The sequence below is a fragment of the Heptranchias perlo genome, chromosome 36 (assembly GCF_035084215.1).
Source record: "Heptranchias perlo isolate sHepPer1 chromosome 36, sHepPer1.hap1, whole genome shotgun sequence".
In the NCBI taxonomy this organism is placed as follows: Eukaryota; Metazoa; Chordata; class Chondrichthyes; order Hexanchiformes; family Hexanchidae; genus Heptranchias; species Heptranchias perlo.
Window position 1 is genome coordinate 2,309,635 of NC_090360.1, and position 25,086 is coordinate 2,334,720.

The following is a 25,086-nucleotide window of genomic DNA, read 5'->3' on the forward strand; positions in this document are numbered from 1 at the left end:
GCCCCAATACAGATCCCTGTGGGACACCACTAGTCACATCCTGCCAATTTGAGTACCTGCCCATTATCCCCACTCTCTGTCTCCTGTTGCTCAGCCAATTTCCTAACCAGGTCAATACTTTGCCCTCAATTCCATGAGCTTCAACTTGAGCTAACAGTCTCTTATGAGGGACTTTATCAAATGCCTTCTGGAAGTCCATATAAACAACTTCCACAGACATTCTCCTCTCCACTATAGGGGAATCGAAGATTCCATACTTCTAGTGGTGGAACTGTTGAAGGTTTGCAGTATTAGATACTGAACAGAATAAAAGGTACGGTTGGGTGTTGTATTTTTTTTATTCATTCATGGGATGTGGGCATCGCTGGTGAGGCCGGCATTTATTGTCCATCCCTAATCGCCCTTGAGAAGGTGGTGGTGAGCCGCCTTCTTGAACCGCTGCAGTCCATGTGGTGAAGGTTCTCCCACAGTGCTGTTAGGTAGGGAGTTCCAGGATTTTGACCCAGCGACGATGAAGGAACGGCAATATATTTCCAAGTCGGGATGGTGACTTGGAGGGGAACATGCAGGTGGTGTTGTTCCCATGAGCCTGCTGCTCTTGTCCTTCTAGGTGGTACAGGTCAGTTTGGGAGGTGCTGTCGAAGAAGCCTTGGCAAGTTGCTGCAGTGCATCCAGTGGATAGTACACACTGCAGCCACTGTGCGCCGGTGGTGAAGGGAGTGAATGTTTAGGGTGGTGGATGGGGTGCCAATCAAGCGGGCTGCTTTGTCCTGGATGCTGTCGAGCTTCTTGAGTGTTGTTGGAGCTGCACTCATCCAGGCAAGTGGACAGTATTCCATCACACTCCTCACTTGTGCCTTGTAGATGGTGGAAAGGCTTTGGGGAATCAGGTGGTGAGTAATTCGCCGCAACTCTCGCCCAACTCTTTCTTGTTGGAGATGGTCATTGCCTGGCACTTGTGTGGCACGAATGTTACTTGCCACTTGTGAGCCCAAGCCTGGTTGTTGTCCAGGTCTTGCTGCATGTGGGCTCGGACTGCTTCATTATTTGAGGGGTTGCGAATAGAACTGAACACTGTGCAATCATCAGCGAACATCCCTATTTCTGACCTTATGATGGAGGGAAGGTCATTGATGAAGCAGCTGAAGATGGTTGGGCCTAGGACACTGCCCTGAGGAGCTCCTGCAGCAATGGCCTGGGGCTGAGATGATTGGCCTCCAACAACCAGTACCATCTTCCTTTGTGCTAGGTATGACTCCAGCCACTGGAGAGTTTTCCCCCTGATTCCCATTGACTTCAATTTTACTAGGGCTCCTTGGTGCCACACTTGGTCAAATGCTGCCTTGATGTCAAGGGCAGTCACTCTCACCTCACCTCTGGAATTCAGCTCTTTTGTCCATGTTTGGACCAAGGCTGTAATGAGGTCTGGAGCAGAGTGGTCCTGGCGAAACCCAAACCGAGCATCAGTGAGCAGGTTATTGGTGAGTAAGTGCCGCTTGATAGCACTGTCGACGACACCTTCCATCACTCTGCTGATGATTGAGAGTAGACTGATGGGGCAGTAATTGGCCGGATTGGATTTGTCCTGCTTTTTGTGGACAGGACATACCTGGACAATTTTCCATATTGTCGGGTAGATGCCAGTGTTGTAGCTGTACTGGAACAGCTTGGCTAGAGGCGTGGCTAGTTCTTCAGCACTGCAGCCGGAATGTTGTCGGGGCCCACAGCCTTTGCTGTATCCAGTGCACTCAGCCGTTTCTTGAAATCGTGGAGTGTATCGAATTGGCTGAACACTGGCTTCTGTGATGGTGGGGATATCAGGAGGAGGCCGAGATGGATCATCCACTCAGCACTTCTGGCTGAAGATGGTTGCAAACGCTTCAGCCTTGTCTTTTGCACTCATGTGCTGGACTCCGCCATCATTGAGGATGGGGATGTTTGCAGAGCCTCCTCCTCCCGTTAGTTGTTTAATTGTCCACCACCATTCATGACTGGATGTGGCAGGACTGCAGAGCTTTGATCTGATCCGTTGGTTGTGGGATCGCTTAGCTCTGGCTATAGCATGTTGCTTCCGCTGTTTAGCATGCATGTAGTCCCGAGTTGTAGTTGGCACCTCATTTTTTGGTACGTCTGGTGCTGCTCCTGGCATGCTCTTCTACACTCCTCATTGAACCAGGGTTGATCCCTTGGTTTGTTGGTAATGGTAGAGGAGGAATATGCCGGGCCATGAGGTTACAGATTGTGCTGGAATACAATTCTGCTGCTGATGGCCCACAGCGCCTCATGGTTTCCCAATTTTGAGCTGCTAGATCTGTTCTGAATCTATCCCATTTAGCACGATGGTAGTGCCACACAACAAGTTGGATGGTGTCCTCAGTGCGAAAACAGGACTTTGTCTCCACGAGGACTGTGCGGTGGTCACTCCTACCAATACTGTCATGGACAGATGCATTTGCGACAGGTAGATTGCTGAGGACGAGGTCAAGTAAGTTTTTCCCTCGTGTAAGTTTTTTACTCACCACCTGCCGGAGGCCCAGTCTGGCAGCTATGTCCTTCAAGACTCGGCCAGCTTGGTCAGTAGTGGTGCTACCGAGCCATTCTTGGTGATTGACATTGAAGTCCCCCACCCAGAGTACATTCTATCCCAACAATAAAGTAGTTTCCACAGTGGTAAGGCACCTCCCTCCACGAGTGCAGCTCAGTGAACAGAGATGCTATTGAAGAGCAGTTTTCATTGCATCCTCACCCATTATGCAAGGACCAACCTAACAATATTTTAAATCAGCATTGTCCAATACGTTATCCACGAGCCAAATTTGGCAAATTGGGAATCCAGATGTGGCTAATTGCATTTTTGATTAGTAAAGAAAAACGAGTACGAGACACCATAGTTGAGCATGTGATCTCAGTCGCATACGTATGCATGTGTACTTCAACCTCTGTTCATTTATTGGTAAAATGGTAAGACAAAAAGCAGTGTGTGCAAATTTGTTTGATTGCTGAGTGCGCTTTACTTCATTGGTTATTGCTTATTGATTTTCACAATATACATGCTAATATATAGTGGTGCAGAAGGCCCTAATATGGAAGTGCTGTATAAAGTTTCCATGGATCTCAATGGATTGGAGCACAGCAAAGATTTCAACCGAAATCTGAAACTTTTATTCATGTTGCTTGCTTACCCACATGATGCAGCACTCTGCTGCAACATGTAAAGATACAGGGTTTATTCACCACAAATATGAAGGTTCATTGTGATGGCGTTCATGAGGCACTGGCTATTTTCTGCCACTGGATGGGAAAATCAAGTCTTGAATAAGGTATGTAAAAGGTACATTACCCTTTAGAGAAATAAATGTCATTGAAGGGAAATTATTACCCTTGGGGAGTGGATAGACTTCAATGTAAAAAACTTCCCATGGCCCAGAAAGACTGCCAAATATTTTCACGAGCCCACTTTAATTTCTTGCTATTAGTGAGTGGAGATTGTTCTACTTTTCTACACTGCTCACTGATCCTAGAGCAACACCACAATAAAGCATATGAGTGCTGTCGTGATTGGAGCAACGTGCAAAGCACAGTAAAATAAATAAAATCAAGTAAACTTCTTGGGACGCTCAAAGTTACACCCAAAAAATCCTGCATATGAGGAGACATCTGCACTTCAAATCGATTTAATGTTCATTGAAATGAATGATGAAAAAAAGAAAAATCGAAGAAAACACCCCCAATGGTTCATTGGTTAAATATGCCACATGCCTCTGAACCATAGGGAGTAGAAGAATGCTCGGTTCATTTCAGCCTCTGCTGAGTTTGCTGAGCTCAGCAAGACCATTGCAATTGGCCTCAGCATCTCTCGGCTAGGAAAAGGGAGCAAAGTAGTCATTTCTATGACTGTTTAGTCACCTACCCCTCCTCCCCCCTTCTAGAACTGTGCAAGTATGGATTTCAGTGAGGGCTGATATCCTTATGACCAAATAGTCCAACAGTCTCTGTCTGAACTCACAAGAAAGAATAACTTGGATGAGGCACCAGAAGGCAGCCACAGGCTGTAACCAAACTCCAGCACAAACCACTGTCCATGTAAGTGGAAGTGCAGTAAGAGGAGAGATTTAGAGGAAACTAAAAATCCAAACTTAGAGCAAACATGCTCTTAAAAGGGCTTCCATTAGTAGCGTGTGTGTGTGTGTATGTACTTTTTAGGGAAGAATGCATTTTATTTTAGTTGAGGTATTCATACTAGCAGTACATAAAGCATCAATTTTATAGAGAGTTGTTCATGAAGTGAGGCCTCTTATCTTTCAGATGTAACAAATCCATTATTTTACAGAAATAGGGACAGTTAATTCAAGATTTTTTAAAAATTCTCTTAAGCAATGTTACCTGGGGGCTGTGATTGGCTTCACCGAAAAATCATTTGAAACATTCAGAAATCAGAAGTTACATTAAATCCATGTTGAGGAAGAAGTAGCCAGATTAATATGCAACTGAAGTAATCAAAGTTAAAAATTGTTGAGATATATTTTATAGAGAACTAATGGTTTGTCGAGGGAGGGGGAGTGAGTTTACATGTTGTTCAAAGTTCTGGCACATAAATCGTTTGCCTGGCCCACCTACTGTGTCATTTGGTAGGCATGATAAAAGCTATCATACAGTAGCTAACTCAAGATTCATGATTACATTACTTCCACCCTTCTGCTTAGCAACAAATCACATATTTACAGAAGCTCGCTTTCACAAAGCTCAATACAAAAATTTGATCCATCGCAATGGTTTCATATAATTGAATTTATGTTTAGCCCACTGGAACATTCATATGGTTAGTGCTCCAGCTGCTGTCTTCATTTTACACAAAAAGAACACAAAATATTGAATGCCCCACATACTGAAGGAAGTAATTTTTATAAAGCACAAGTACAATACAGGAAGGAAAAATTAAAATTTCTTCACTGTTTTAATTAGTTTCTTATTGCTGTATCTGTGATCCGTCATCTGCTTCCTGCAAGTTCGGTTTTTGAATTGAGTTTTTGTTGCAGCTGGAAAAATACGAAACTGAGGGTATTTGTAATGTTGACTTTTTTGTTTATACTGCACTTTTTTTTAAAAATTCAGTCCAAAAAGGCAATATTTCAGTTTTCCTTTAAGATTTTGATTAATTCCTAGCTTCTAACTCTTGCACACGAGCAACATTATAGATAGGTTGGGGTAGGAAAGTCAATATAATGATGCATATTCAGTAATGTCCATCATACCATTGTCCTTTCAAATTCAATGATTTAGCTTGTGTCTCAAAAATCATCAGAAGCTCCTAAGAATCAAGCCTACCTAATGTGTGAATGGGTGTGCTCCTTCCTAACATCAACTTCAACACCCCAACCCACTATCTCTCACCTTGGCCAATGTGTTTTAACGCAGCCCCACAACCTGCTCCATTACTACTCTCTCAAGAGTGCAAATAGAGGTGCAAAGAAGATATTCTGTCATGCATGACTTGGCTCCACTGTTTCTTTCTCGTCTTAGTTCAAATTGTATGTAATGTCAGATATCCAATATCACAAGCAAAATTACAAGAAAATAATTTACATCAGAATGTGTAGATTACAAAGATATAATTTTCAAGACATACAAGATGTTAAAGCATAGTACAGTCAGTCCCTTTTACTGTCCATTATCAAAAATGTACAGAAAATGCATTAAGTCAGTTATAGTAAATAGTCCAACAAAGCAATTATTATTGATCTGGACTTATAACTTTCAGTTCCTGTAAAGTGATAGTGAAATGCAATAATAGACACAGCAAATGCCATATGTCCAGACAGTTGCATCAAACACAGAATTTTACACAGTCCATACAGGACTGAGTGTCAGATATAATATTTTGGCTAAAAAAGTCCAGTCCGAAAAGGATTATCAATTATTCTTACGGTAAATAACTGCCATTGAATACTGTAATGCTGAGATTATGATCAGTGGAAGTAAAATACTGTACAAGCCTCATCTGTTCAACCTTCATCCATTCCTCGACATTTACAGATTGGTAATTTTCAGTAATTTTCTAAATGTATTGCCATTTTTCCACATAATTTCTTTTGTAACTATGCATGTAACATCAGGTACCCATTACTTTCTTGCAGCTACATCACATCATTATTCAGTAAGAAACATCGCCTTACCATGCATTGCTGTCCAATTCTCAAAAATGAACATGAAATACTTACAGCTATATTTGCACTATATATAAAACAATAGGTGGCCAAAATGATAAATATTCTTAATTTTGGATTTGTTTATGTTCCAAACTGACACAGAGCCTCACAATTTGCCCCCAGTGGCCTGTTATTCTACATGAATATCACATTAAATGTCTCAAATTGATTTTCATACCTGTTTCTTAAAATACTATACTGCCACCTAGCTACAGTGCCTATAACTTTACTCTCCTGGATAATTACGTACGGCTTGGCAATATATTTACTTGATTTAATTTCAAGACGCCGACTGCAAGTTCTAAATTAACCATACACAAGACAACTGACATCTGTGTATATGTAGACGTTCATTCATATTTGATGCACAATCAACACTTTTAATATCACAGTAATGCTGAAGCCCAAATACAGAGTAAGGGCCGCACCTGATACCACAGCGAAGTGAAGTTTGACTTCCTGGAGGAGACCATCTCTCTGCTTCATTCCCGATTGGTCCACGACATCAATTTATAATGCAAAAATTTCACATGGGTACGAAGCCAAAACCACCTCATACTGACACTAAACTTGTCGTGCACATGCATTCTAAATCTACAATATCCTTTTCCCAAATCCATCCTCCCCTTTCCTGAATCAGATGCAGCAAGATGCAAGATATCCAAAAGTGGCAGTTATTAGTGTTACTTCACAATGGTGGCCGGAATCTCAACAGGGAAAACTCACAGAAAGCCCATAAGCTTCCGTGAGTTGCAGTATCCTTTGTCCCCTTCACCGTCAGGTCGGATTACTTGAAAGTGCTGGGGATCTGGTTCGGGGTGGCGGGGGCGTGCACCAAAAGCTGGGAGGAGTGTATTGCCAAGGTAAGCAGAAACTGGGACTGTGGGATCGACGATCCCTCTCGATCGTGGGCAAGAACCTGGTCATCAGGTACGAGGTGCTCTCGGTGTTGCTGTACGTGGCGCAGGTCTGGCCCATTCCTCGCTCCTGCACCGCGACAGTGACCCGAGCCATCTTCCACTTCAGCAGGAGATCAAAAATGGATTATGTCCGCAGGGTCACGATGTACAAATCTCCAGAGAAAGGGGGTAAAGGCGTGCCCAGTGAGGGCCACCTTTGTGTGCGGCTGCATCAAGCTGTGCATAGACCCTCGGTACGTAAACACAAAATGTCACTACATGCTGAGGTTTTACCTGTCCCCGGTGTTGAGAAGGATGGGCTTGGCCATGCTGCCACGGAACGCTCCATCCAGTTGGACCGTTCCGCCCCAGCTATCCTCCGTCGAAAAGTTTGTGCAGAAAAACAACTTTGACCACAAGGCGATCAGCAAGTGGTCCACACATAACGTCCGCGAGACCCTACGGGAAAAGGAGATGGTGGATCCTGTCGGTTGGTTCCCCAAATAGACTGTCAATGTCATTTGGCAGAACGCCTCGTTGCCAGAGCTTTTAAACAAGCACCAAGACCCTTTGCTGGTGGTGAGAAGGGCCCTTCCCGTCAGATCCTTCATGCACTCCCGGAGTCTCAGCGCCACCACGCACTGTCCCCGAGGAGCCTGGGGTGCGACGAGACCATCACCCATCTCCTTCTGGAATGTGCCTTTGCAAAGAAGGTTTGGAGAGAGGTGCAGTGGTATCTGTCCAGGTTCGTCCTGAGCAGTTCCGTAACTCAGGACTCTGTGCTCTACAGGCTGTTCCCGGGGATGCACACCATCAACTCAGTGAAAGATGCCCTTTGGTCTGCCCGAAACTTGCTGGCCTTCCGGTGCAAGGAGATGTCCTCGACCGAGTGTTGCAGACTGGCACATTCCAAGGTCCAGGACTACGTGCTCAGGGACGCAACTGAAGCTGGGTGCAGCCACCGCAAAGGCTCTGTGGGGAAAGGCAACCGTTTAGAGCCTTCCCGCCATTGTATACCAAGGGGCCGCAATCAGGGAAAAAAAAAACCCATGCAGAATGTAAAATTCAAATTGATGTAATGTACCTGTAATGTACCTGTAATCAATAATCTGTATTGAGTGTAATGCAATGAGGCACCCTAGAATGTCATGAACTGTAATTATGTACAATGTGTTCAATGAAGTGTACTTGATGTAACCTGCAAATTGTATAATCTGTATTGTGTACGTTTGAAATGTGATATAACAATTGTATTATATGTATTGTTACAAATTTTATGAATAAAGTATATTTTTTGGAAAAAAATAACTCAGGTCCACGTCCTTAAAGGTGTTCAGAAGGCGAGAGAGAGGCAGAGGGAAACGTCCCGATTCCAGAAAAGCATGCAGAATCTGCTCCTGCTGCAGTCAATGGGGCTCGATGTCGGGGAGGAACTCAGAGAGGTGAAGGACCAGCAAGCCTCGCTCTTTGCCTCAGAGGCCTCTAAGATCATCTTCCGGTCCAGAGTCCGCTCCGTGGAGCAGGATGAGACATGCTCACGTTTCTTCTTCCAGAAGATGCAGAGAGAGCTCTGTGATCAGCAGCCTGAAGGAAGAGGACGGCTCGGTCATGTCCTTGCAGCCCGACATACTGAGGATCGGCAAATCCTTTTTATGTCGGACTATATGACACGAAGCCCACAGAGAGCACGGCCTCCCAGTCCTTCTTATTGTCTATCACAGAGGTTCTAGATGACAGCAAGTGGGAGAGTCTGGATCATCCGCTAACTGTGGACGAACTAACAAAGGCCGTTCGTTCCTTCGAGAAGAATAAGACGCCTGGAGGCGACGGCTTACCGGTGGAGTTGTACTCGACTCTGTGGGACTGGATAGGGCCAGACCTGCTGTAAGTATACGGGGGTATGCTTCTGGCAGGCAGCATTTCAGACTCCGTGAGGAAAGGCATCATGACCCTCATCTACAAGCGGAAGGGGGAGAGGGAAGAAATCAAAAATTGGCGACCTATCTCACTACTTAACGTGGACTACAAAATTCTGTCCAAGGTCATCGCCAAAGGGTTGTAGAAGTTTGGAACTCTCTTCAGCAAACGGCAATTGATACTAGCTCAATTGCTAAATTTAAATCTGAGATAGATAGCTTTTTGGCAACCAAAGGTATTAAAGGATATGGGCCAAAGGCAGGTATATGGAGTTAGATCACAGATCAGCCATGATCTTATCAAATGGCGGAGCAGGCACGAGGGGCTGAATGGCCTACTCCTTTTCCTATGTTCAATCGGGTCACGTCAGCCCTGGAGGTGGTGATCCACCCCGACCGGACCTGCGCTGTACCTGGCAGGAAGATTTCTGATAGCCTGGCGCTACTCAGGGACAAGATCGCCTACGTACAGGACAGGGGGGTGAACACCTGCCTGATCAGCCTGGACCAGGAGAAGGTCTTTGACAGAATATCACACACCTACATGATGGACGTGTGGACGTGCTCTCCAAAATGGGGTTTGGAGAGGGAATCCGCAATTGGATCCAACTGCCCTACACAGACATCAGTAGCGCAGTTTCAATCAACGGTGGGAACCGGAAAGCTTTCTGATCAAATATGGAGTCAGGCAGGCCTGTCCTCTCTCCTCCGTCTTGTTTGTGTGTTGCATCGAACCCTTTGCAGAGTCCATCAGGAGGGATGTGGGCATAAGAGGGGGTGATGATCCCAGGCAGCGGAGGCACTCAGGTCAAGGCCTCCCTGTAAATGGACGATGTCGCCGTCTTTTGCTCAGATCAGCTGTCGGTCCACAGATTGATGAGCATCTGCGACCAGTTCGAACTGGCCTCGGGGGGGCAGAGTAAATTGTAGCAAGAGCAAGGCCACGTTCTTTGGGAACTGGACCGGCCGATCCTTTGTCCCTTTCATCGTCAGGTCGGATTACTTGAAGGTGCTGGGGCGTGCACCAAGAACTGGGAGAAGCATATTGCCAAGGTGAAGCAGAAACTGGGACTGTGGGATCAACGATCCCTCTCGATCGTGGGCAAGAACCTGGTCATCAGGTGCAAGGTGCTCTCGGTGTTGCTGTACGTGGCGCAAGTCTGGCCCATACCTCGCTCCTGCACCGCGACAGTCACCCGAACCATCTTCCACTTTACCTGGAGACCAAAAATGAACCGTGTCCGCAGGGACACGATGTACAAATCTCCAGAGAAAGGGGGGGAAAGGCGTGTCCAACACGGCCCTCATCCTAAGGACCACCTTTGTGTGCGGCTGCATCAAGCTGTGCATAGACCCTCGGTACGCAAACACAAAGTGTCACTACGTGCTGAGGTTCTATCTGTCCCCGGTGTTGAGAAGGATGGGCCTGGCCACACTTCTACGCAACGCTCCATTCAGTTGGACCGTTCCGCCCCACCTGTCTTCCGTGGAAAAGTTTGTGCAGAAAAACACCTTCGACCACAAGGCGATCAGCAAGTGGTCCGCACATAACGTCCTCGAGACCCTACGGGAAAAGGAGATGGTGGATCCTGTCGGTTGGTTCCCTGAGCAGACTGTCAAAGTCATTTGGCAGAACACCTCATCGCCAGAGCTTTCAAACAAGCACCAAGACCTAGCTTGACTGGTGGTGAGAAGGGCCCTTCCCGTCAGATCCTTCATGCACTCCCAAGGAGGCTGCAGTGGAGACGAGACCAACACCCATCTCCTTCTGGAATGTGCCTTTGCAAAGAAGGTCTGGAGAGAGATGCAATGGTATCTTTCCAGGTTCCTCCCGAGCAGTTCCATAACATAGGACTCTGTGCTCTACGGGCCGTTCCAAGGGTCGCACACCAAGACAGACATCAACTGCTGCTGGAAGACCATCAACTCGGTGAAAGACGCCCTTTGGTCTGCCCTAAACTTGCTGGTCTTCCGGTGCAAGGAGCTGTCCTCGACCGAGTGTTACAGGCTGGCACATTCCAAGGTCCAGGACTACGTGCTCAGGGACGCACTGAATCTGGGTGCTGCCACCACAAAGGCTCTGTGAGGAAAGGCAACCGTTTAGAGCCTTCCCGCCATTGTATACCGAGGGGCTGGAATCAGGGAAAAACCCCCTCGGGCAGAATGTAAAATTCACATTGATGTAATGAAATGCAATGTACCTGTAATGAATCTGTAATCAAAAATCTGTATTGATTGTGATGCAATGAGGCACCCTAGAGTGTCATGAACTGTAATTATGTACGATGTGTATCTGTATTGTTGGAATCATATTTGAACTGTACTTGATGTAACCTGCAAATTGTATAAGCTGTATTGTGTATGTTTGAAATGTGTGTATTGTATGTATTGTTGCAAATTTTATGAATAAAGTATATTTTTTGAAAAACAAAATAACTCAGGTCCACGTGGCCTCTACACACTCAAAGATGAACCAGTCTCAAATAGGATGTCATTTGTTGATGCTTACACTAACTTTAGCATTGCAAGCAAGTGAAAAATAATCCTTGGGACACTCTCCTCAGTACATCACTCCCCTAACCAGTACCTGCTGCTTCCCCTCTCTCAGCCAATTCTTTCCCACCTCCAAGGATACCCAATGCAATCAGCTGAGTCAGACAGTGTTGCAGCTGTGTTCAACAAAGAGCAGTGTCAGTTGTCTAAAACTGGGGACAGTCACTGGTTCTTCATTGAAAACAGCCACAATCCTGGTGTTTACTAATGGTTTGAAGTTGCAGTTGTTCACTTTCTCCACATGGTGTCTCTTTGCTCTGCAGTTATCAAACTGTTTACTGCTGAACACTCATGCAATTATCCAGTTCAACATTCCAAGTTGATCTACCATTCTCTATTTTAAAATTAGTCAATGTTTTTCCCTTCCATCTGTTGTTGTAATGGGGGTCTTAAGAATAAGGGGTGATCTAACTGAGATGTTAAAGATGATTAAAGGATTTGATAGGGTAGATGAAGAGAAACTATTTCCTCTGGTGGGGGAATCCAGAACAAGGGGGCATAATTTTAAAATTAGAGCTAGGCCGTTCAGGGAAGCACTTCTTCACACAAAGGGGAGTGAAAATCTGGAACACTCTACCCCAAAAAGCTGTTGAGGCTGGGGGTCAATTGAAAATTTCAAAACTGAGATTGATAGATTTCTGTTAGGTAAGGGTATTAGGGGTTATGGAACCAAGGCAAGTAGATGGAGTTAAGATACAGATCATCAATAATCTAATTGAATGGCAGAATAGGCTAAATGGCCTACTCATGTTCCTATGGGTCCTTACGTGACAATATTCAAGTTGACCAAACTTTTCCATACAATACAGAAGGGCCCATCATTGCACAGTTACAAAGGCTTTCATTAGGATCCAAATCAGACTATCATAAGTTTATACCGAGCAATCCCATTTGTTAAAAACAAAATAGCAGTTTTCAACTTCATTTAAATAAAAAAAATGAATAGTATAGTCCCCTTGGGTGTCGTTGTCCCCAGCAGTGGAACTGGTTTAAATAAAGACATATTTTAAGAACATTTGTATAAGGAACTTCTATGCTGGGTACCTCCTTCCTGACCCGAAACAAAACCTATAGAGCACCTATTCTTACCAAGCTGTTCATCTCTGAAGACTCGAGGCTGCCACACTGCTGGACTGTACCAAGTGCCTCCATGCCCTCTTCATCCCACATGTAGGTACCAGCTGAGCTACTGGAAGGAGAAAGTTCAAAGGAGGAACCCATTGCGTAGTTGGCATCTGGAGACACAAGGTCATTACCTGAGACAGTGGTCTGTGAACTCTCCAAATCTTTACACTGGTCTACTCAAAAGACAAAAAGTGACAAAAAAATATAAGTTAGTGTAATATAATGGAAGAAACAATAACCTTTTACACAGCTGTCACTATGTCATCAAGCCAATATATTTTCTCTGTCTTTTTTTATACTTGCTGTAAATGATCTGCAAATTGGAAATCTAAATACATCCCAATTTATTATTCTGCTCTCTTTAGCAATGTTACACTGGCACAATGTGTAAAACCAAATACACAAAACTGAAAGCAGCCATTTTGCTTGCATAGCGGTTAACAACAAATTTGAAAAGATTTCTGTATATACCTTAATAACTCCATGACTGATATAAGTGGTTTGTGGGGCAAAATGTAGAGCAAAATGGCCCTTTTTATTTAATATATTTAATTTTTGTTTAGGGAGTGATCAAAATGATGGCCAGTAAAATGCAAAAAGTAGCACAAGTCCATAAGTATTATATGTAGGAAGCAAGGAAGTTATGCTAAACCTTTATAAGAAAGGAAGTTATGTTAAACCTTTATAAAACACTGGTTAGGCAACAGCAGGAGTATTGTGGCCAATTCTGGGCACCGCACTTTAGGAAGGATGTCAAGGTGCAAAGGAGATTTACTAGAACGGTACCAGGGATGAAAAACTTCAGTTACGTGTAGAGATTAGAGAAACTGGGGTTGTTCTCCATAGAGCAGAGAGTGTTAAGGGGAGATTTAATAGAGGTGTTCAAAATCATGAAGAGTTTTGACAGAATAAATAAGGAGAAACTGTTTCCAGTAGCAGAATGGTTGGTAACCAGAGGACACAGATTTAAGGTAATTGGAAAAAGAACCAGAAGCGATATGCGGAAAAAAAATTACGCAGCGAGTTGTTACGATCTGGAATGCACTGCCTGAAAGGGTGGTGGAAGCAGATTTAATAGTAATTTTCAGAAGGGAATTGGATAAATACTTGAAGGGGAAAATGTTCAGGCTATGGAGAAGGGGCGGGCAAGTGGCACTAATTGGATAGCTCTTTCAAAGAGCTGGCACAGGCATGATGGGCCGAATGGCCTCCTTCTGTGCTGAAACATTCTATGATTCCATGTAGCAAGGTAATCAAATAGGACTCCAGAATCGTGGGATAGATCATAACACATATCAAGGTTACAAGTCATCATGTCTGTCTAAGTAAAAAGTAAAAATGCTCCCCTTCAGATCAGATCGTTTTCACAAGTGGACAATCAGCGCTTAAATTTAATTCTATGCAGCACATGAGAGGAGTGAAATTCTCAAATGACATTCCTATGATATTTCCCCAACAGTGCACCGATATCAGTGGCACAGCCTATTTTTTTTCTCTACTGCACTGCTGGATGGAACGCATTTCTGAGAATTTATCCACTGCAATAGCCGGTTCATGCTTACATATAATGTCATGAATCTTACAGCATTTGGGCTCATCCTCTATTGCTAAGGGAAGATGAAAGAACCAGCGCTCATCAACAACACCTCAAGCATATTCGCTGGCCAATGTACTGAATATACCAGAGTAACATCTTCCTCATTAATGGCAGTCAGTAACTCCACTAATGTCATGTGGGGGTTAAGAGAGAGACAGTGCTTGGTATAACACTAAGTCAATTGAGTCAGGAGGTTCTGATTAGCAGTCTCTGCTGAGTTAGTCAATCCTAGCTAGGACAGCACGTAGGATGTCAAAATTAGTCTATTTAAAATATATTCATATCAAGCATGTGGAAGGCCGATTGATGGGGCCATTGAAAGATCCCAAAGTATATCATATATACTAAATGAAGGAGGAGACCACAGGCAATTTCCCTAGCAGAGAAGTTGAATTTTCAGGGGGATGGATGAATTAATAAAAGAAATAGAAACTTCAGATAAGGTGAGCACTGATAGGTTGAGGAAGTTAAAAGGAGAGAATTGAGCCCAAAGGGATTTCACACAGGCTACATAAAAAGGAGTAACCAGCAAAATCAATCATATTCTTGCCACCATCTTTAGCGAATCATTAGAAACAGGTTGTAAAGCCTGTGGATTGGAAAACTGTTAAACACCAATTAAAAAAGGGCATAAGGCCGACTCGGGGAACTACAGGTCAGTAAATTTAACACTTATTGTGGATAAATTATTAGAAATCAGCCTGAAAGAGGGGCTAATTAAATATCTGCATAGGGAAGGTATGGTAAAAATGAGTTAGCATGGATTTATGGGCGGGAAGTCTTGCCTAACAAATTTACTGGAATTCTTTCATGAAATGACAACCTTGTTGGTAATGGAAATTCTGTGGTGGTTATATATTTAGATTTCAACAAGGCCATTGATGTTGTGTCACATGGTAGGATGGCATGGTGTAGGAGGCAAGCTTCTGAGGTGGACTGCAAATTGCCTAAACCAGAAAAAGCAAAGGGTGCTTGTGAATGGAGCTGTATCAAAATGGCAAAAGTCACTAGTGGAGTGCCAAAGGGACCAATGCTGAGCCATTGCTGTACATAGTGTGTGGAAATGAGTTACAGCTGGGAACAAAAACAAAGCTAAGTTTGCAGATAACATCAAGTTAAGGTTGAGGCTCAAACAATGGGAACAGGCAAACTAAGTATAAAAGGATCAAGACACATTGGGCTGATAAGTGGCAAATGGCGTTTAATGTGGACAATTATAAGCTAATAAGACAAGGGAACAGGAAAGGGAAATAAACAGTGGGAAACCAAACCGATACCTAGCTTACGACATCCAAGCAATTAGAAAAGGTTGAAGAATTCAGAATTGTTTACTCTGAAGAGGAGTAGGTTCAGGGGAGGTATAACTCACGTTTAAGATTCTTAAACTGAACCCTGATTATCACAATCTCAACAACCAGGGATGCAGATGCACGTTTAGGAAAGGTGCGCAGACAGTCCAGGTTTAACTACTTTATGCAGAAGGTGGTCAATGTATGAAATGGACTGACTACAGGGGCAGAAAATGTGGGAAAAGAATTGAATAGATAAATGAGGGAGTTGGCAATCAAGAGGTATTACCTTTTGGGATGGGCCAGATGGACTGCAGTCTTTTCTGGTCCTATACTTTCCTACATTCCTATAGAAATACTGTGGGAAGTAAGGAATTTTATATATTTTTTTAAGATATTCAAAACATTGAGTTAGCGTAGAAGAGGTGGGAGGAGGCTGGTGTGAAGCATAAACGCCGGCATTGACCAGTTGGGCCGAATGGCCTGTTTCTGCGCTGTAGACTCGATGTAACTCGATGTAAGACAATGCAATGAGTCCTGATTTCACTAACGATGTGATTGAGTGAAAATGGTAGCAGTAGTGTGTCCCTTTGAAGATGATGGTGCCAACAATGAAAGGAGCATAAGTTCAAGATACTGGATGACTATACAGTCATCAACATGATGACGCATACACATTCAGATGCACAGGCACACATCATGCTCAAAACAATCAAAAGTGAAAACTTTATCCGAACCTATTGAAGTACAGACAGAAAAAAAATGCTTTTTTTTATGCTGAGCTGCAGTATTGGGCGTTCATCTGAAATTCTGTATATCCAATTTGCAGGAGACTGGAGTTATACAGTCGCCTGCAAACTGGTTTCAAACCACAACTGTCATTGATTTCGACTCTTCCTACTTTAGACTCGGATCTAACACTGGAAATATATTCAGCAATACAAGTGACAATGTAACTACTGCCTAAAGGTGGACTTACACTGCAACCGCAATGTTACACCTTCCTCCCAAGAGAAGGAAGTCTTGCTCCACTTTGCTTTGGAGTCAGTTTTGCCTCAATACCCAATTTATATTTCATAAGTTTAGCATTAGTGTGAAGCCAAAACCACTGTGCACCAACAATAAACATGTAGTGTAAATGTATTCTGACCTATGGAATGCAAATGGTTGGGATATAAGATGAATAGCTTTCGTACCAATTTCTTGGTGACAATGTGGGTATCCATTGTTAAATTCAATTTGTCTCAATGGAGTTTAAAGAGGAACCCTTTCTAAAATCTAATTTATATAGAAAAATGAACACCATTACCCAATTCTATTGATTAAAAATATTTTAGTTTAGAACAGTAAGTGCTGCTTGGGCTAACAAGGTTGTGAGCAGTTACTGAGCCTGACTGTGGGTGAAAGCTGAATTAATGTCAGCAGACATACTCATTAACACAGAATGCCTCAATGATCACATCATTACAATTGTGCGTGTTAATTCAACTCCCTCATGCACTGTCAGACTCAGTAACTTCTCAATGCCTTTTGCTCTAATGAGGTCATCAGCACTACTATTTAAATAAAAATACTGACAAAAAAGGAAAGTAATAACGGATATATATATATATATATATTTTGTTAAAGCAACATCCACTCTCTAAAACTCTGCACTATTAGTTCCAACAGTTCAGGGTTATTGTTGACAGTATGAAATCCATCTATTGAAGACTACTCTTAACTTGAGCCTGTAGTTGGTGATATATTGCCATAACTGCTGACTAACATTGTACGCATTTTACGAGTGCGTCAAATGCAAAATGAGTTCATTCCTGCAACACATATGCGTTTTAAAGGTGTACCAAAACATTGGTGCAATCCATTGCACGAATATTAAAATGTTAAAGTTATTGATTTATCTAAATGGTAAATAAACCATCACTGCATTTAATATTGAAATCTTACGCACCAGATAATGCTGTCTCTATCCATTCTGTGCCTGTATATGCAGAAATTAGAGTTTCCTCTATTGCATCTGAAGACATAGCCTCATTAGGGTTGTAAAAATCATCAGGAATTTCTGTGGAAATAGAATTGTCACTATCCAAAATTTCTATGGACCCAGTACTTGAATGAGGTAAATGTTCACTTCTATCATTTATATCACAGTTGGACCCAATTGGTGAGGTCAATACTTCTGGGTCATCAATATCTTTTCCAGATCTGGATTCAAGTTCTTCATTAATTCCATGTACAGTGTTCTCACCTACAGTACTAACATTTAACATGTTGTCAGCAGTGTGTTCAATATCTACATTTTCAGCATTTGAGCCACTTTCATCAATTGTTGGGGTCCCAGGAATTTCTTGTATGGTCCCAGATATTGAATTTACATTACTTCCTTTTCCTGAAGAGGCCAACCTACCACACTTAATCAACGAAGATCGTGTCATCTTGGAGGCAGAAGAAGAAGCATAAAATGGAGATGTAGAGCAACTAGGAAGCTGAGACTTTTTGAAGGCAGATAATGGTGCTTTTAGGCATGATCTACTTGAAGTACGTTTACAAAGTAATTCACCTGTGCTAGAGTTATCAGTGCCCCTTGTATTTCCATAGCAAAGAACATTCGATTTCAAGGGAAGACTTGTTCTTATTTGCTGTCTCAGACAAGGCCTAGAAATATCTGCAGCCTTTGAAAAGGACAAAGATCTTGGTATTACATCAATGCCACAAGAGTTACTTTGTATGGAATATGAAAAGCTCTGTGACCTAACAATGTTCTCATCTGATAAGTTCTTCAGGCTCTCAGTAGATTGGGTAAGACTATCTTTTGAACTGCTTGATCTAGAGAATGGCCTTTCTTGTTCAGACATCTTTACAACTGTTGTTTTATGAAAATGGCCAATTGACTGTGACCTTGAGATTTGTGAGGCTGTGAATGGCTTCCCCAGCATTTTACCACGGTTTCCTTTTGTGGAATGATTTAAGCCAGCTACAAGGATTTTATTTTCTTCTACGTAAGGTACAATCTGCTGTTGTTTTTGATGACTGGATGCCACAGATTTACTCTTAAAGCCCAAGTCTGTGTGATCTTTAACAAGAGGAACCTTGGAATAAGAGTTTTTCTCAATTTTAACAAGTTGTTCATTAGTATCAGCGCAAGGGAAGGAACTAACTGGGTCTTTTGCATCTTGTCCACCGGATTTAGTTTTACCAGACTTTTTCCAGTTGAAAGTAAAGGCACCCACACGACCAATCCCATTCTGCTTGTCACCATGTTTTGAACTGCTAGAAGCACTGACACTGCGAACACAGGCTCCGTTCGATACAGGTTGGGGAAGAGTCTCACTTAGTTTAGAGTTTCCACCACCAAACTTGGGCAATCTCGAAACTGAGATAGGTTTGCTCTGTGTTTTTCCTTCCATTAGCTAGCAGACACTTCCAGTTCCTAATGTACTTGCAATCTACAAGACAAAAAAAATGAACAATTTGTACAAATTTATATTAACCAAATTTTTCCCAACCCCCAGCCCAGACTGAAAGCAATGGTACCTATTCCAAATAAAGAATAAGCGTACTGATAGATCATTCACTGGAATACATCATTGTGTCAAAAAGCAAATAACAGCATATGTCAACATTACATAACTTACATGCATATTTATTAAAAATATTTACATTCATAAACAAGAGGAATTAACTTCAGCATGACAACCACCTATTCCCAGTTATGTAACACTCAGAAATGAGTGTTGCCTACTGAACAAGACAATTAAGCAGTAACCTATGAGCACATGCACTGTACCCAAGAACTGAATAGGTCAGCTCACTGAAAAAGATCACAAAATGTGCCCTTGAATTGACTAAGTCAGAAATTGCCTGCTAGAGTATATTTGTCGGAACATTATTATTTGACATAACATCAAAATGTTGAAGGACTACTTTGATCAAGAAACAAACTCTATTTGAGTTTAAAAAGAGGGCAGGTTTTACCTCTGACAGCGAATAGTGGAGTAACAAGACACAGCCTGTTAAAAAAGGGTATTTTCCTATCTTACTGCGGTATACTTAATAGAGTGTAAATACTGACTTGTACACCATGACTTTTAAAAATCATTAGCTGGGTTTGTGTTCCTGCAATATCTTCACAACTTTTATGTAATCAGTAATATTTCACGTCAGTGGGATTTTGTCAGTTAATGTATGTGATACAGGTGCATTTGCTTTAGCTGATCTACTGCTATTCTCCAGTGAAGCCGACCTCCTAGCAAAGAATGTCATATGAGGTCCATTAATGTCCAAGTTTTTTGTCTTGTGGGACATTGGGTGCATACAATGGCGCCTCGTGGGATACACAGTTGAAAACAATATTCCCATTAATTTGTATATATCTCAAGTTGTGGATACTAATAGGTGTTTGATTTATAATTTATCCACCAATAAAGAATAGCACCAAGAACAGTCCTTTCCAAATCTCCAGACCCACAAAAGAAAAACCAATGAGTGAAAATATAAACGTAAACATAAATGAGCTGCTTGGGCTTAGTGGGCCAGATTGCCAGGCCTTGGTGGGCCAGAAATGGCCCTTTTCACATTGCTAAGCTGATTATGGCAGAATATCTTCATTTTAATTATCACGAAGTAATATAAAACCTAAAATTCAGGGAGAGCTTCCCAAGTCTTTATACAGACTGAATTCGCACCATACAGCAAAGAAATAATCTGTTTTAAAAAATTTCTCAGGATGTAGTCAATGCAGGCAAGGCTGCGTTAATTCCCGTCCCTTGTTGCCCTGAGAGGGTGGTCGTGGGCCTTCTGTTGAGATTATTTTTATAGCTGAGGGGCTTGCTAAAGCACTTTAGAGGGCATTAAGAGTTAACCATGTAACATGAGAGTCACATGTTGGCCAGACCAGATATGGGTGGCAAGTTTCCTGTCCTGAAGGACGTTAGAGAACTTATTAAGTTTTTACATCGTGCCTTTGTCAGCTCTCTAAATCTCTGCAAGATTTAACCACTTGGTCCTATTCATGTGCCCTTTCCCCATCCTCTTAAATTTTTCTTCTCCAAATATTTATCCACTTCTACGAATGAATCAGAAAACAGCATTTTCACTGGCTCTGGGACAATGCAAAATTGCATTTGGGAAGTAAATCTCATGTAGAAATTACAGATTTGTCCAAATTATTTACTGTAGCAGTACCTTCAATTCTACAGTTAAGAAACTGTTGACTTTCCTTTTGTAATTAAAAAAATGTCCTCTGTTGCACACATGGTGTCATGGATGATGCCCGTTTATCAAACCAATTACCTTGTTACTGGACAGAGCAAACAGAGGAGCTACTGTTCCCGTACATTTGTAACAAATTATCTGACACAGAATAGTGAACAAGGCCAGCAAGAAGAGTATCAAATTCTATAACAAAACATTTTTTTCAATCAAATACAATGACATCTGTAAGCTTTGGGCTTGCTTTATAATCTCCTGTGACTGAAGGTGATCAGATCAACCCACTACCTTCGGTTGCAGGATAAAAATGCCATCAATCCTCAACAGGTTAATACAGCAGATAAGCAAATAAGTGGTCTACCAATTTAAAAATTCAGCCAGTTTATACCTAGTTAATTCAACCCCAATTTATCTTTTATACAGCATATCTTTTAATAACCAACACAAGGGACTATCATGTCTGGCACAGTCATTAACACTTCAAATATCTTCACAAAATAAATGTCTTTATGGATCAAGACTGGCAGGGATAACAGCCACCACTCCTACAATTTCAAAGCAACAGATTCATTAGCACCTCTTGAGTGACCCGGCTAGAAATGCCAAGAATCGAAATGTGCATACACTGAGCCTTTCCAGTTCTCTCTTTCAGTGTGTTCTTGGAGTATTTCCAAGGAACCCAACCCATTACGCAGAGTGCTTTTGTTACTATGGCTTTTAGCCTCAACTTGTAGGAGCAAGGTAACTTATAATGCAACACACTACATTTTAACCCATTGTATGACAGATATTTTTCCAAAACAGAATTTCAACACTCTGGACTGGTAGATGTTAGCAGCATCTGCTGTACTATGCTGTAGATCTCATTAAAGATTTATAACGGAAATTCTGAAACAATCACAAGCACAGTAGATGTTAACTATAACCATCTTTGGCAGCTGTACAATAGTGTGTATGGGAGAAGAGAACTGTACTGTTGTACAGTTAACTATATAAAATTTGTCTGTTAATAAAGGCCAAATAGCTAGCTCTTTGAGAAAGCCAGCACACGTCTCTTACCGTGCTGCTAATTCTAAGATTCAACGAAACCTTTACCAGTGCTAGATGTGGAAATTTTAACACTTGGTGCCTAGCATGATCAGTTGCCAGTCAAAGACAACATAGAGAAATATATGTGCTGAGTGATGCAAAGTGTCAGTACAAAACTGAAGAACGTTACTGCAATGAAAAATCTAAACTTCATAAAACTAACGAGAAGTGGTCCAGTGAAGTGGATTTAGAATAAAGCTAATTATTTAGAATACGTTTTCCTAAAATACTAAGTTAAACGCAAAGAAAAAAAAACAAAGAATCGTTTCCATACAATTGAACATAGGTGACGTGCTGAAGAGCAGAAGATTGTTGTTCCTGGAACTGCTGCTCTGCCATGTGCACTTTTACACTAATGACATCTTAAAGAGATAGCATCCTTTTTCACTGCTTCCCCAGAAAATGAGCCCAGCCAAATCAACTCAAGCTGTGTGGAAGATGTGCATGAAGAAGAATTTGATGATTGGCGATATGGAAGTTACCTTCCCCAGAAACTCACTAGTGCAAGTCCAGAAAGCTGCTGTAGCTCAGATGGTGGCATTTTGGCACGTGTGGCTAGGTAGGGATTATTGTACGGAGATTCTAATTATTTGCCAGAAAATGTAGAAAAAGCAATTCAGGTGTAACCAAGAATATAGTTGCTACGAAATGGAACACTTCTACTTTCTACTCCTGTCGCAATGTAATCATGCAAATTTAATTCAGGTTTTAGTAGACCACACTATCAAGCTAACACACTGAACAATCTGGAACTCAGTGAAACAACTGTGTAATACCCCAGACTTCCAGTGCTTTTAAAATGTGGGCCATATTCCACAGCACTGAGCAACACATCTGCTTGAAAGTCATCATTCTTAGTTTTATCTTCTGGCTATCAAACCCTTCCCTTCATTATTGGCCTGTACAAATGGATTGAGCACTCAGGCCGCCTACACCCAGGAAAAATGGTGGTCATTACAAACACTACTTGCATTGCCTCCATGGCACTCTTGCTGTCAGCAAAACCCTCCTCCTGAGATAGGTATTGACACCTCTAAAAAGGGCAGTGCTATTTCATTTACCTTGCAATTCTTGTGAAAGAGAGACCACAAGTCCCACCACGACTTGAGTAGATTCAAATGTGCAACCCAAAGGCACTAGGACCAAGGAGTCCAAATATTGATAAATTATCTTTAGCACAAGGAATGACCTTTGAAATGAAACAGGGAATAAAAGGACTTGGAAAGACTAATACTGCAAGCTGAGCTTTTGTCGTGTATTTCAATAGCAACAGAAAGGACCCCATATTAGCCTCCAGTAACATTCTATTTTTCTGTTAAAATATATTGACTAATACATTTGCATTCAGTCCAATATAAACCTTGAATAAACTACTTTAACACCAGATATTTTAAATGCCCTCAATGTTTTGAAAAAATGCTGAATCCCAATGGTAATTGCAGGATTCAAAGCCTAAAACAATGATTCCCTTACTGCAATTGTTGGTTTTCACTAATTTTAGTGGTCAACCATGCACCAACTAACATTCCAGCACCTTCAGCCTTGCTACCTCTCTCCCCACCTTTAAAAACATTAAATACTACCTATTTGGCCATGTCTTTGGTCACCTCCCCCAACTCCTCCCATTTCCTGTCCAGTGCCCACTGCATTCCACCTGTAAAGTGCCTCGGATAGAATCATAGAAGTTACAACATGGAAACAGGCCCTTCGGCCCAACATGTCCATGTCGCCCAGTTTATACCACCAAGCTAGTCCCAATTGCCTGCACTTGGCCCATATCCCTCTATACCCATCTTACCCATGTAACTGTCCAAATGCTTTTTAAAAGACAAAATTGTACCCGCCTCTACTACTGGCTCTGGCAGCTCGTTCCAGACACTCACCACCCTTTGAGTGAAAAAATTGCCCCTCTGGACCCTTTTGTATCTCTCCCCTCTCACCTTAAATCCATGTCCCCTCGTTATAGACTCCCCTACCTTTGGGAAAAGATTTTGACTATCTACCTTATCTATGCCCCTCATTATTTTATAGACTTCTATAAGATCACCCCTAAACCTCCTACTCTCCAGGGAACAAAGTCTCAGTCTATCCAACCTCTCCCTATAAGTCAAACCATCAAGTCCCGGTAGCATCCTAGTAAATCTTTTCTGCACTCTTTCTAGTTTAATAATATCCTTTCTATAATAGGGTGACCAGAACTGTACACAGTATTCCAAGTGTGGCCGTACTAATGTCTTGTACAACTTCAACAAGACATCCCAACTCCTGTATTCAATGTTCTGACCAATGTTCAATGCCTTCTTCACCACCCTATCCACCTGTGACTCCACTTTCAAGGAGCTATGAACCTGTACTCCTAGATCTCTTTGTTCTATAACTCTCCCCAACGCCCTACCATTAACAGAGTAGGTCCTGGCCCGATTCGATCTACCAAAATGCATCACCTCACATTTATCTAAATTAAACTCCATCTGCCATTCATCGGTCCACTGGCCCAATTTATCAAGATCCCGTTGCAATCCTAGATAACCTTCTTCACTGTCCACAATGCCACCAATCTTGGTGTCATCTGCAAACTTACTAACCATGCCTCCTAAATTCTCATCCAAATCATTAATATAAATAACAAATAACAGCGGACCCAGCACCGATCCCTGAGGCACACCGCTGGATGTTTCATTACAGGTAAGGCAATATATAAATGTCAATTCCTGGTTAATAAAAAAGTAGTTTTGTCTTGGCCTGTATACCATGTACCTGAAGCTGTGTCTATGACTGAAGCATATTTACACACAAGCTTTTTAAACCGGTAAATTTCTAACTGTTAACATTTTTTTAAAAAGTACTTTTCTTTCTAGGAGCACTTAGCTCAGTGTTATTTTTCTGATTTGAAATATTGATACTGAGCCACATGTACACAGATCACTAAAAAGCAGCCAGTGGTGACTGTGAGACTTTTTTTTATATACAAACTCAAAAATTTAGGGAATTGATATCACTTGTAATTTCAAAACAAGCTTGAGAGTTCCACACATTCTCATGGCCGTTATACAAGTTAAAAGTAGATGTACATGACTCCAAAAGACAACCTGTTAGAGGGCCTTCATTATACTTGCTCATACTTAATTTTTGTCATGAGCTGGCATAGCTCAGGAAAAGTTAAACTATTTTCTGGGAATTAACAGGCAAGCTGAAAAAAAA

The 25,086-nt window shown here is 42.0% G+C and overlaps 1 protein-coding gene across 2 annotated transcripts in view; it reads right to left on the bottom strand.

The window, feature by feature from the left end:
• The window catches only part of LOC137303998 (serine-rich coiled-coil domain-containing protein 2-like), a 531,854-nt gene that overhangs the window by 434,992 nt on the left and 71,776 nt on the right, over nt 1-25,086 (bottom strand). For both annotated transcript variants that reach the window (XM_067972386.1, XM_067972387.1), the window contains exons 3-4: nt 17,537-19,031; nt 12,664-12,872 (exon numbers count right to left, since the gene is read on the bottom strand). In XM_067972386.1, the coding sequence (XP_067828487.1) occupies nt 12,664-12,872; nt 17,537-18,992 (1,665 nt within the window). In that variant the 5' untranslated portion in view covers nt 18,993-19,031. The remainder of the gene's footprint in view (nt 1-12,663; nt 12,873-17,536; nt 19,032-25,086) is intronic.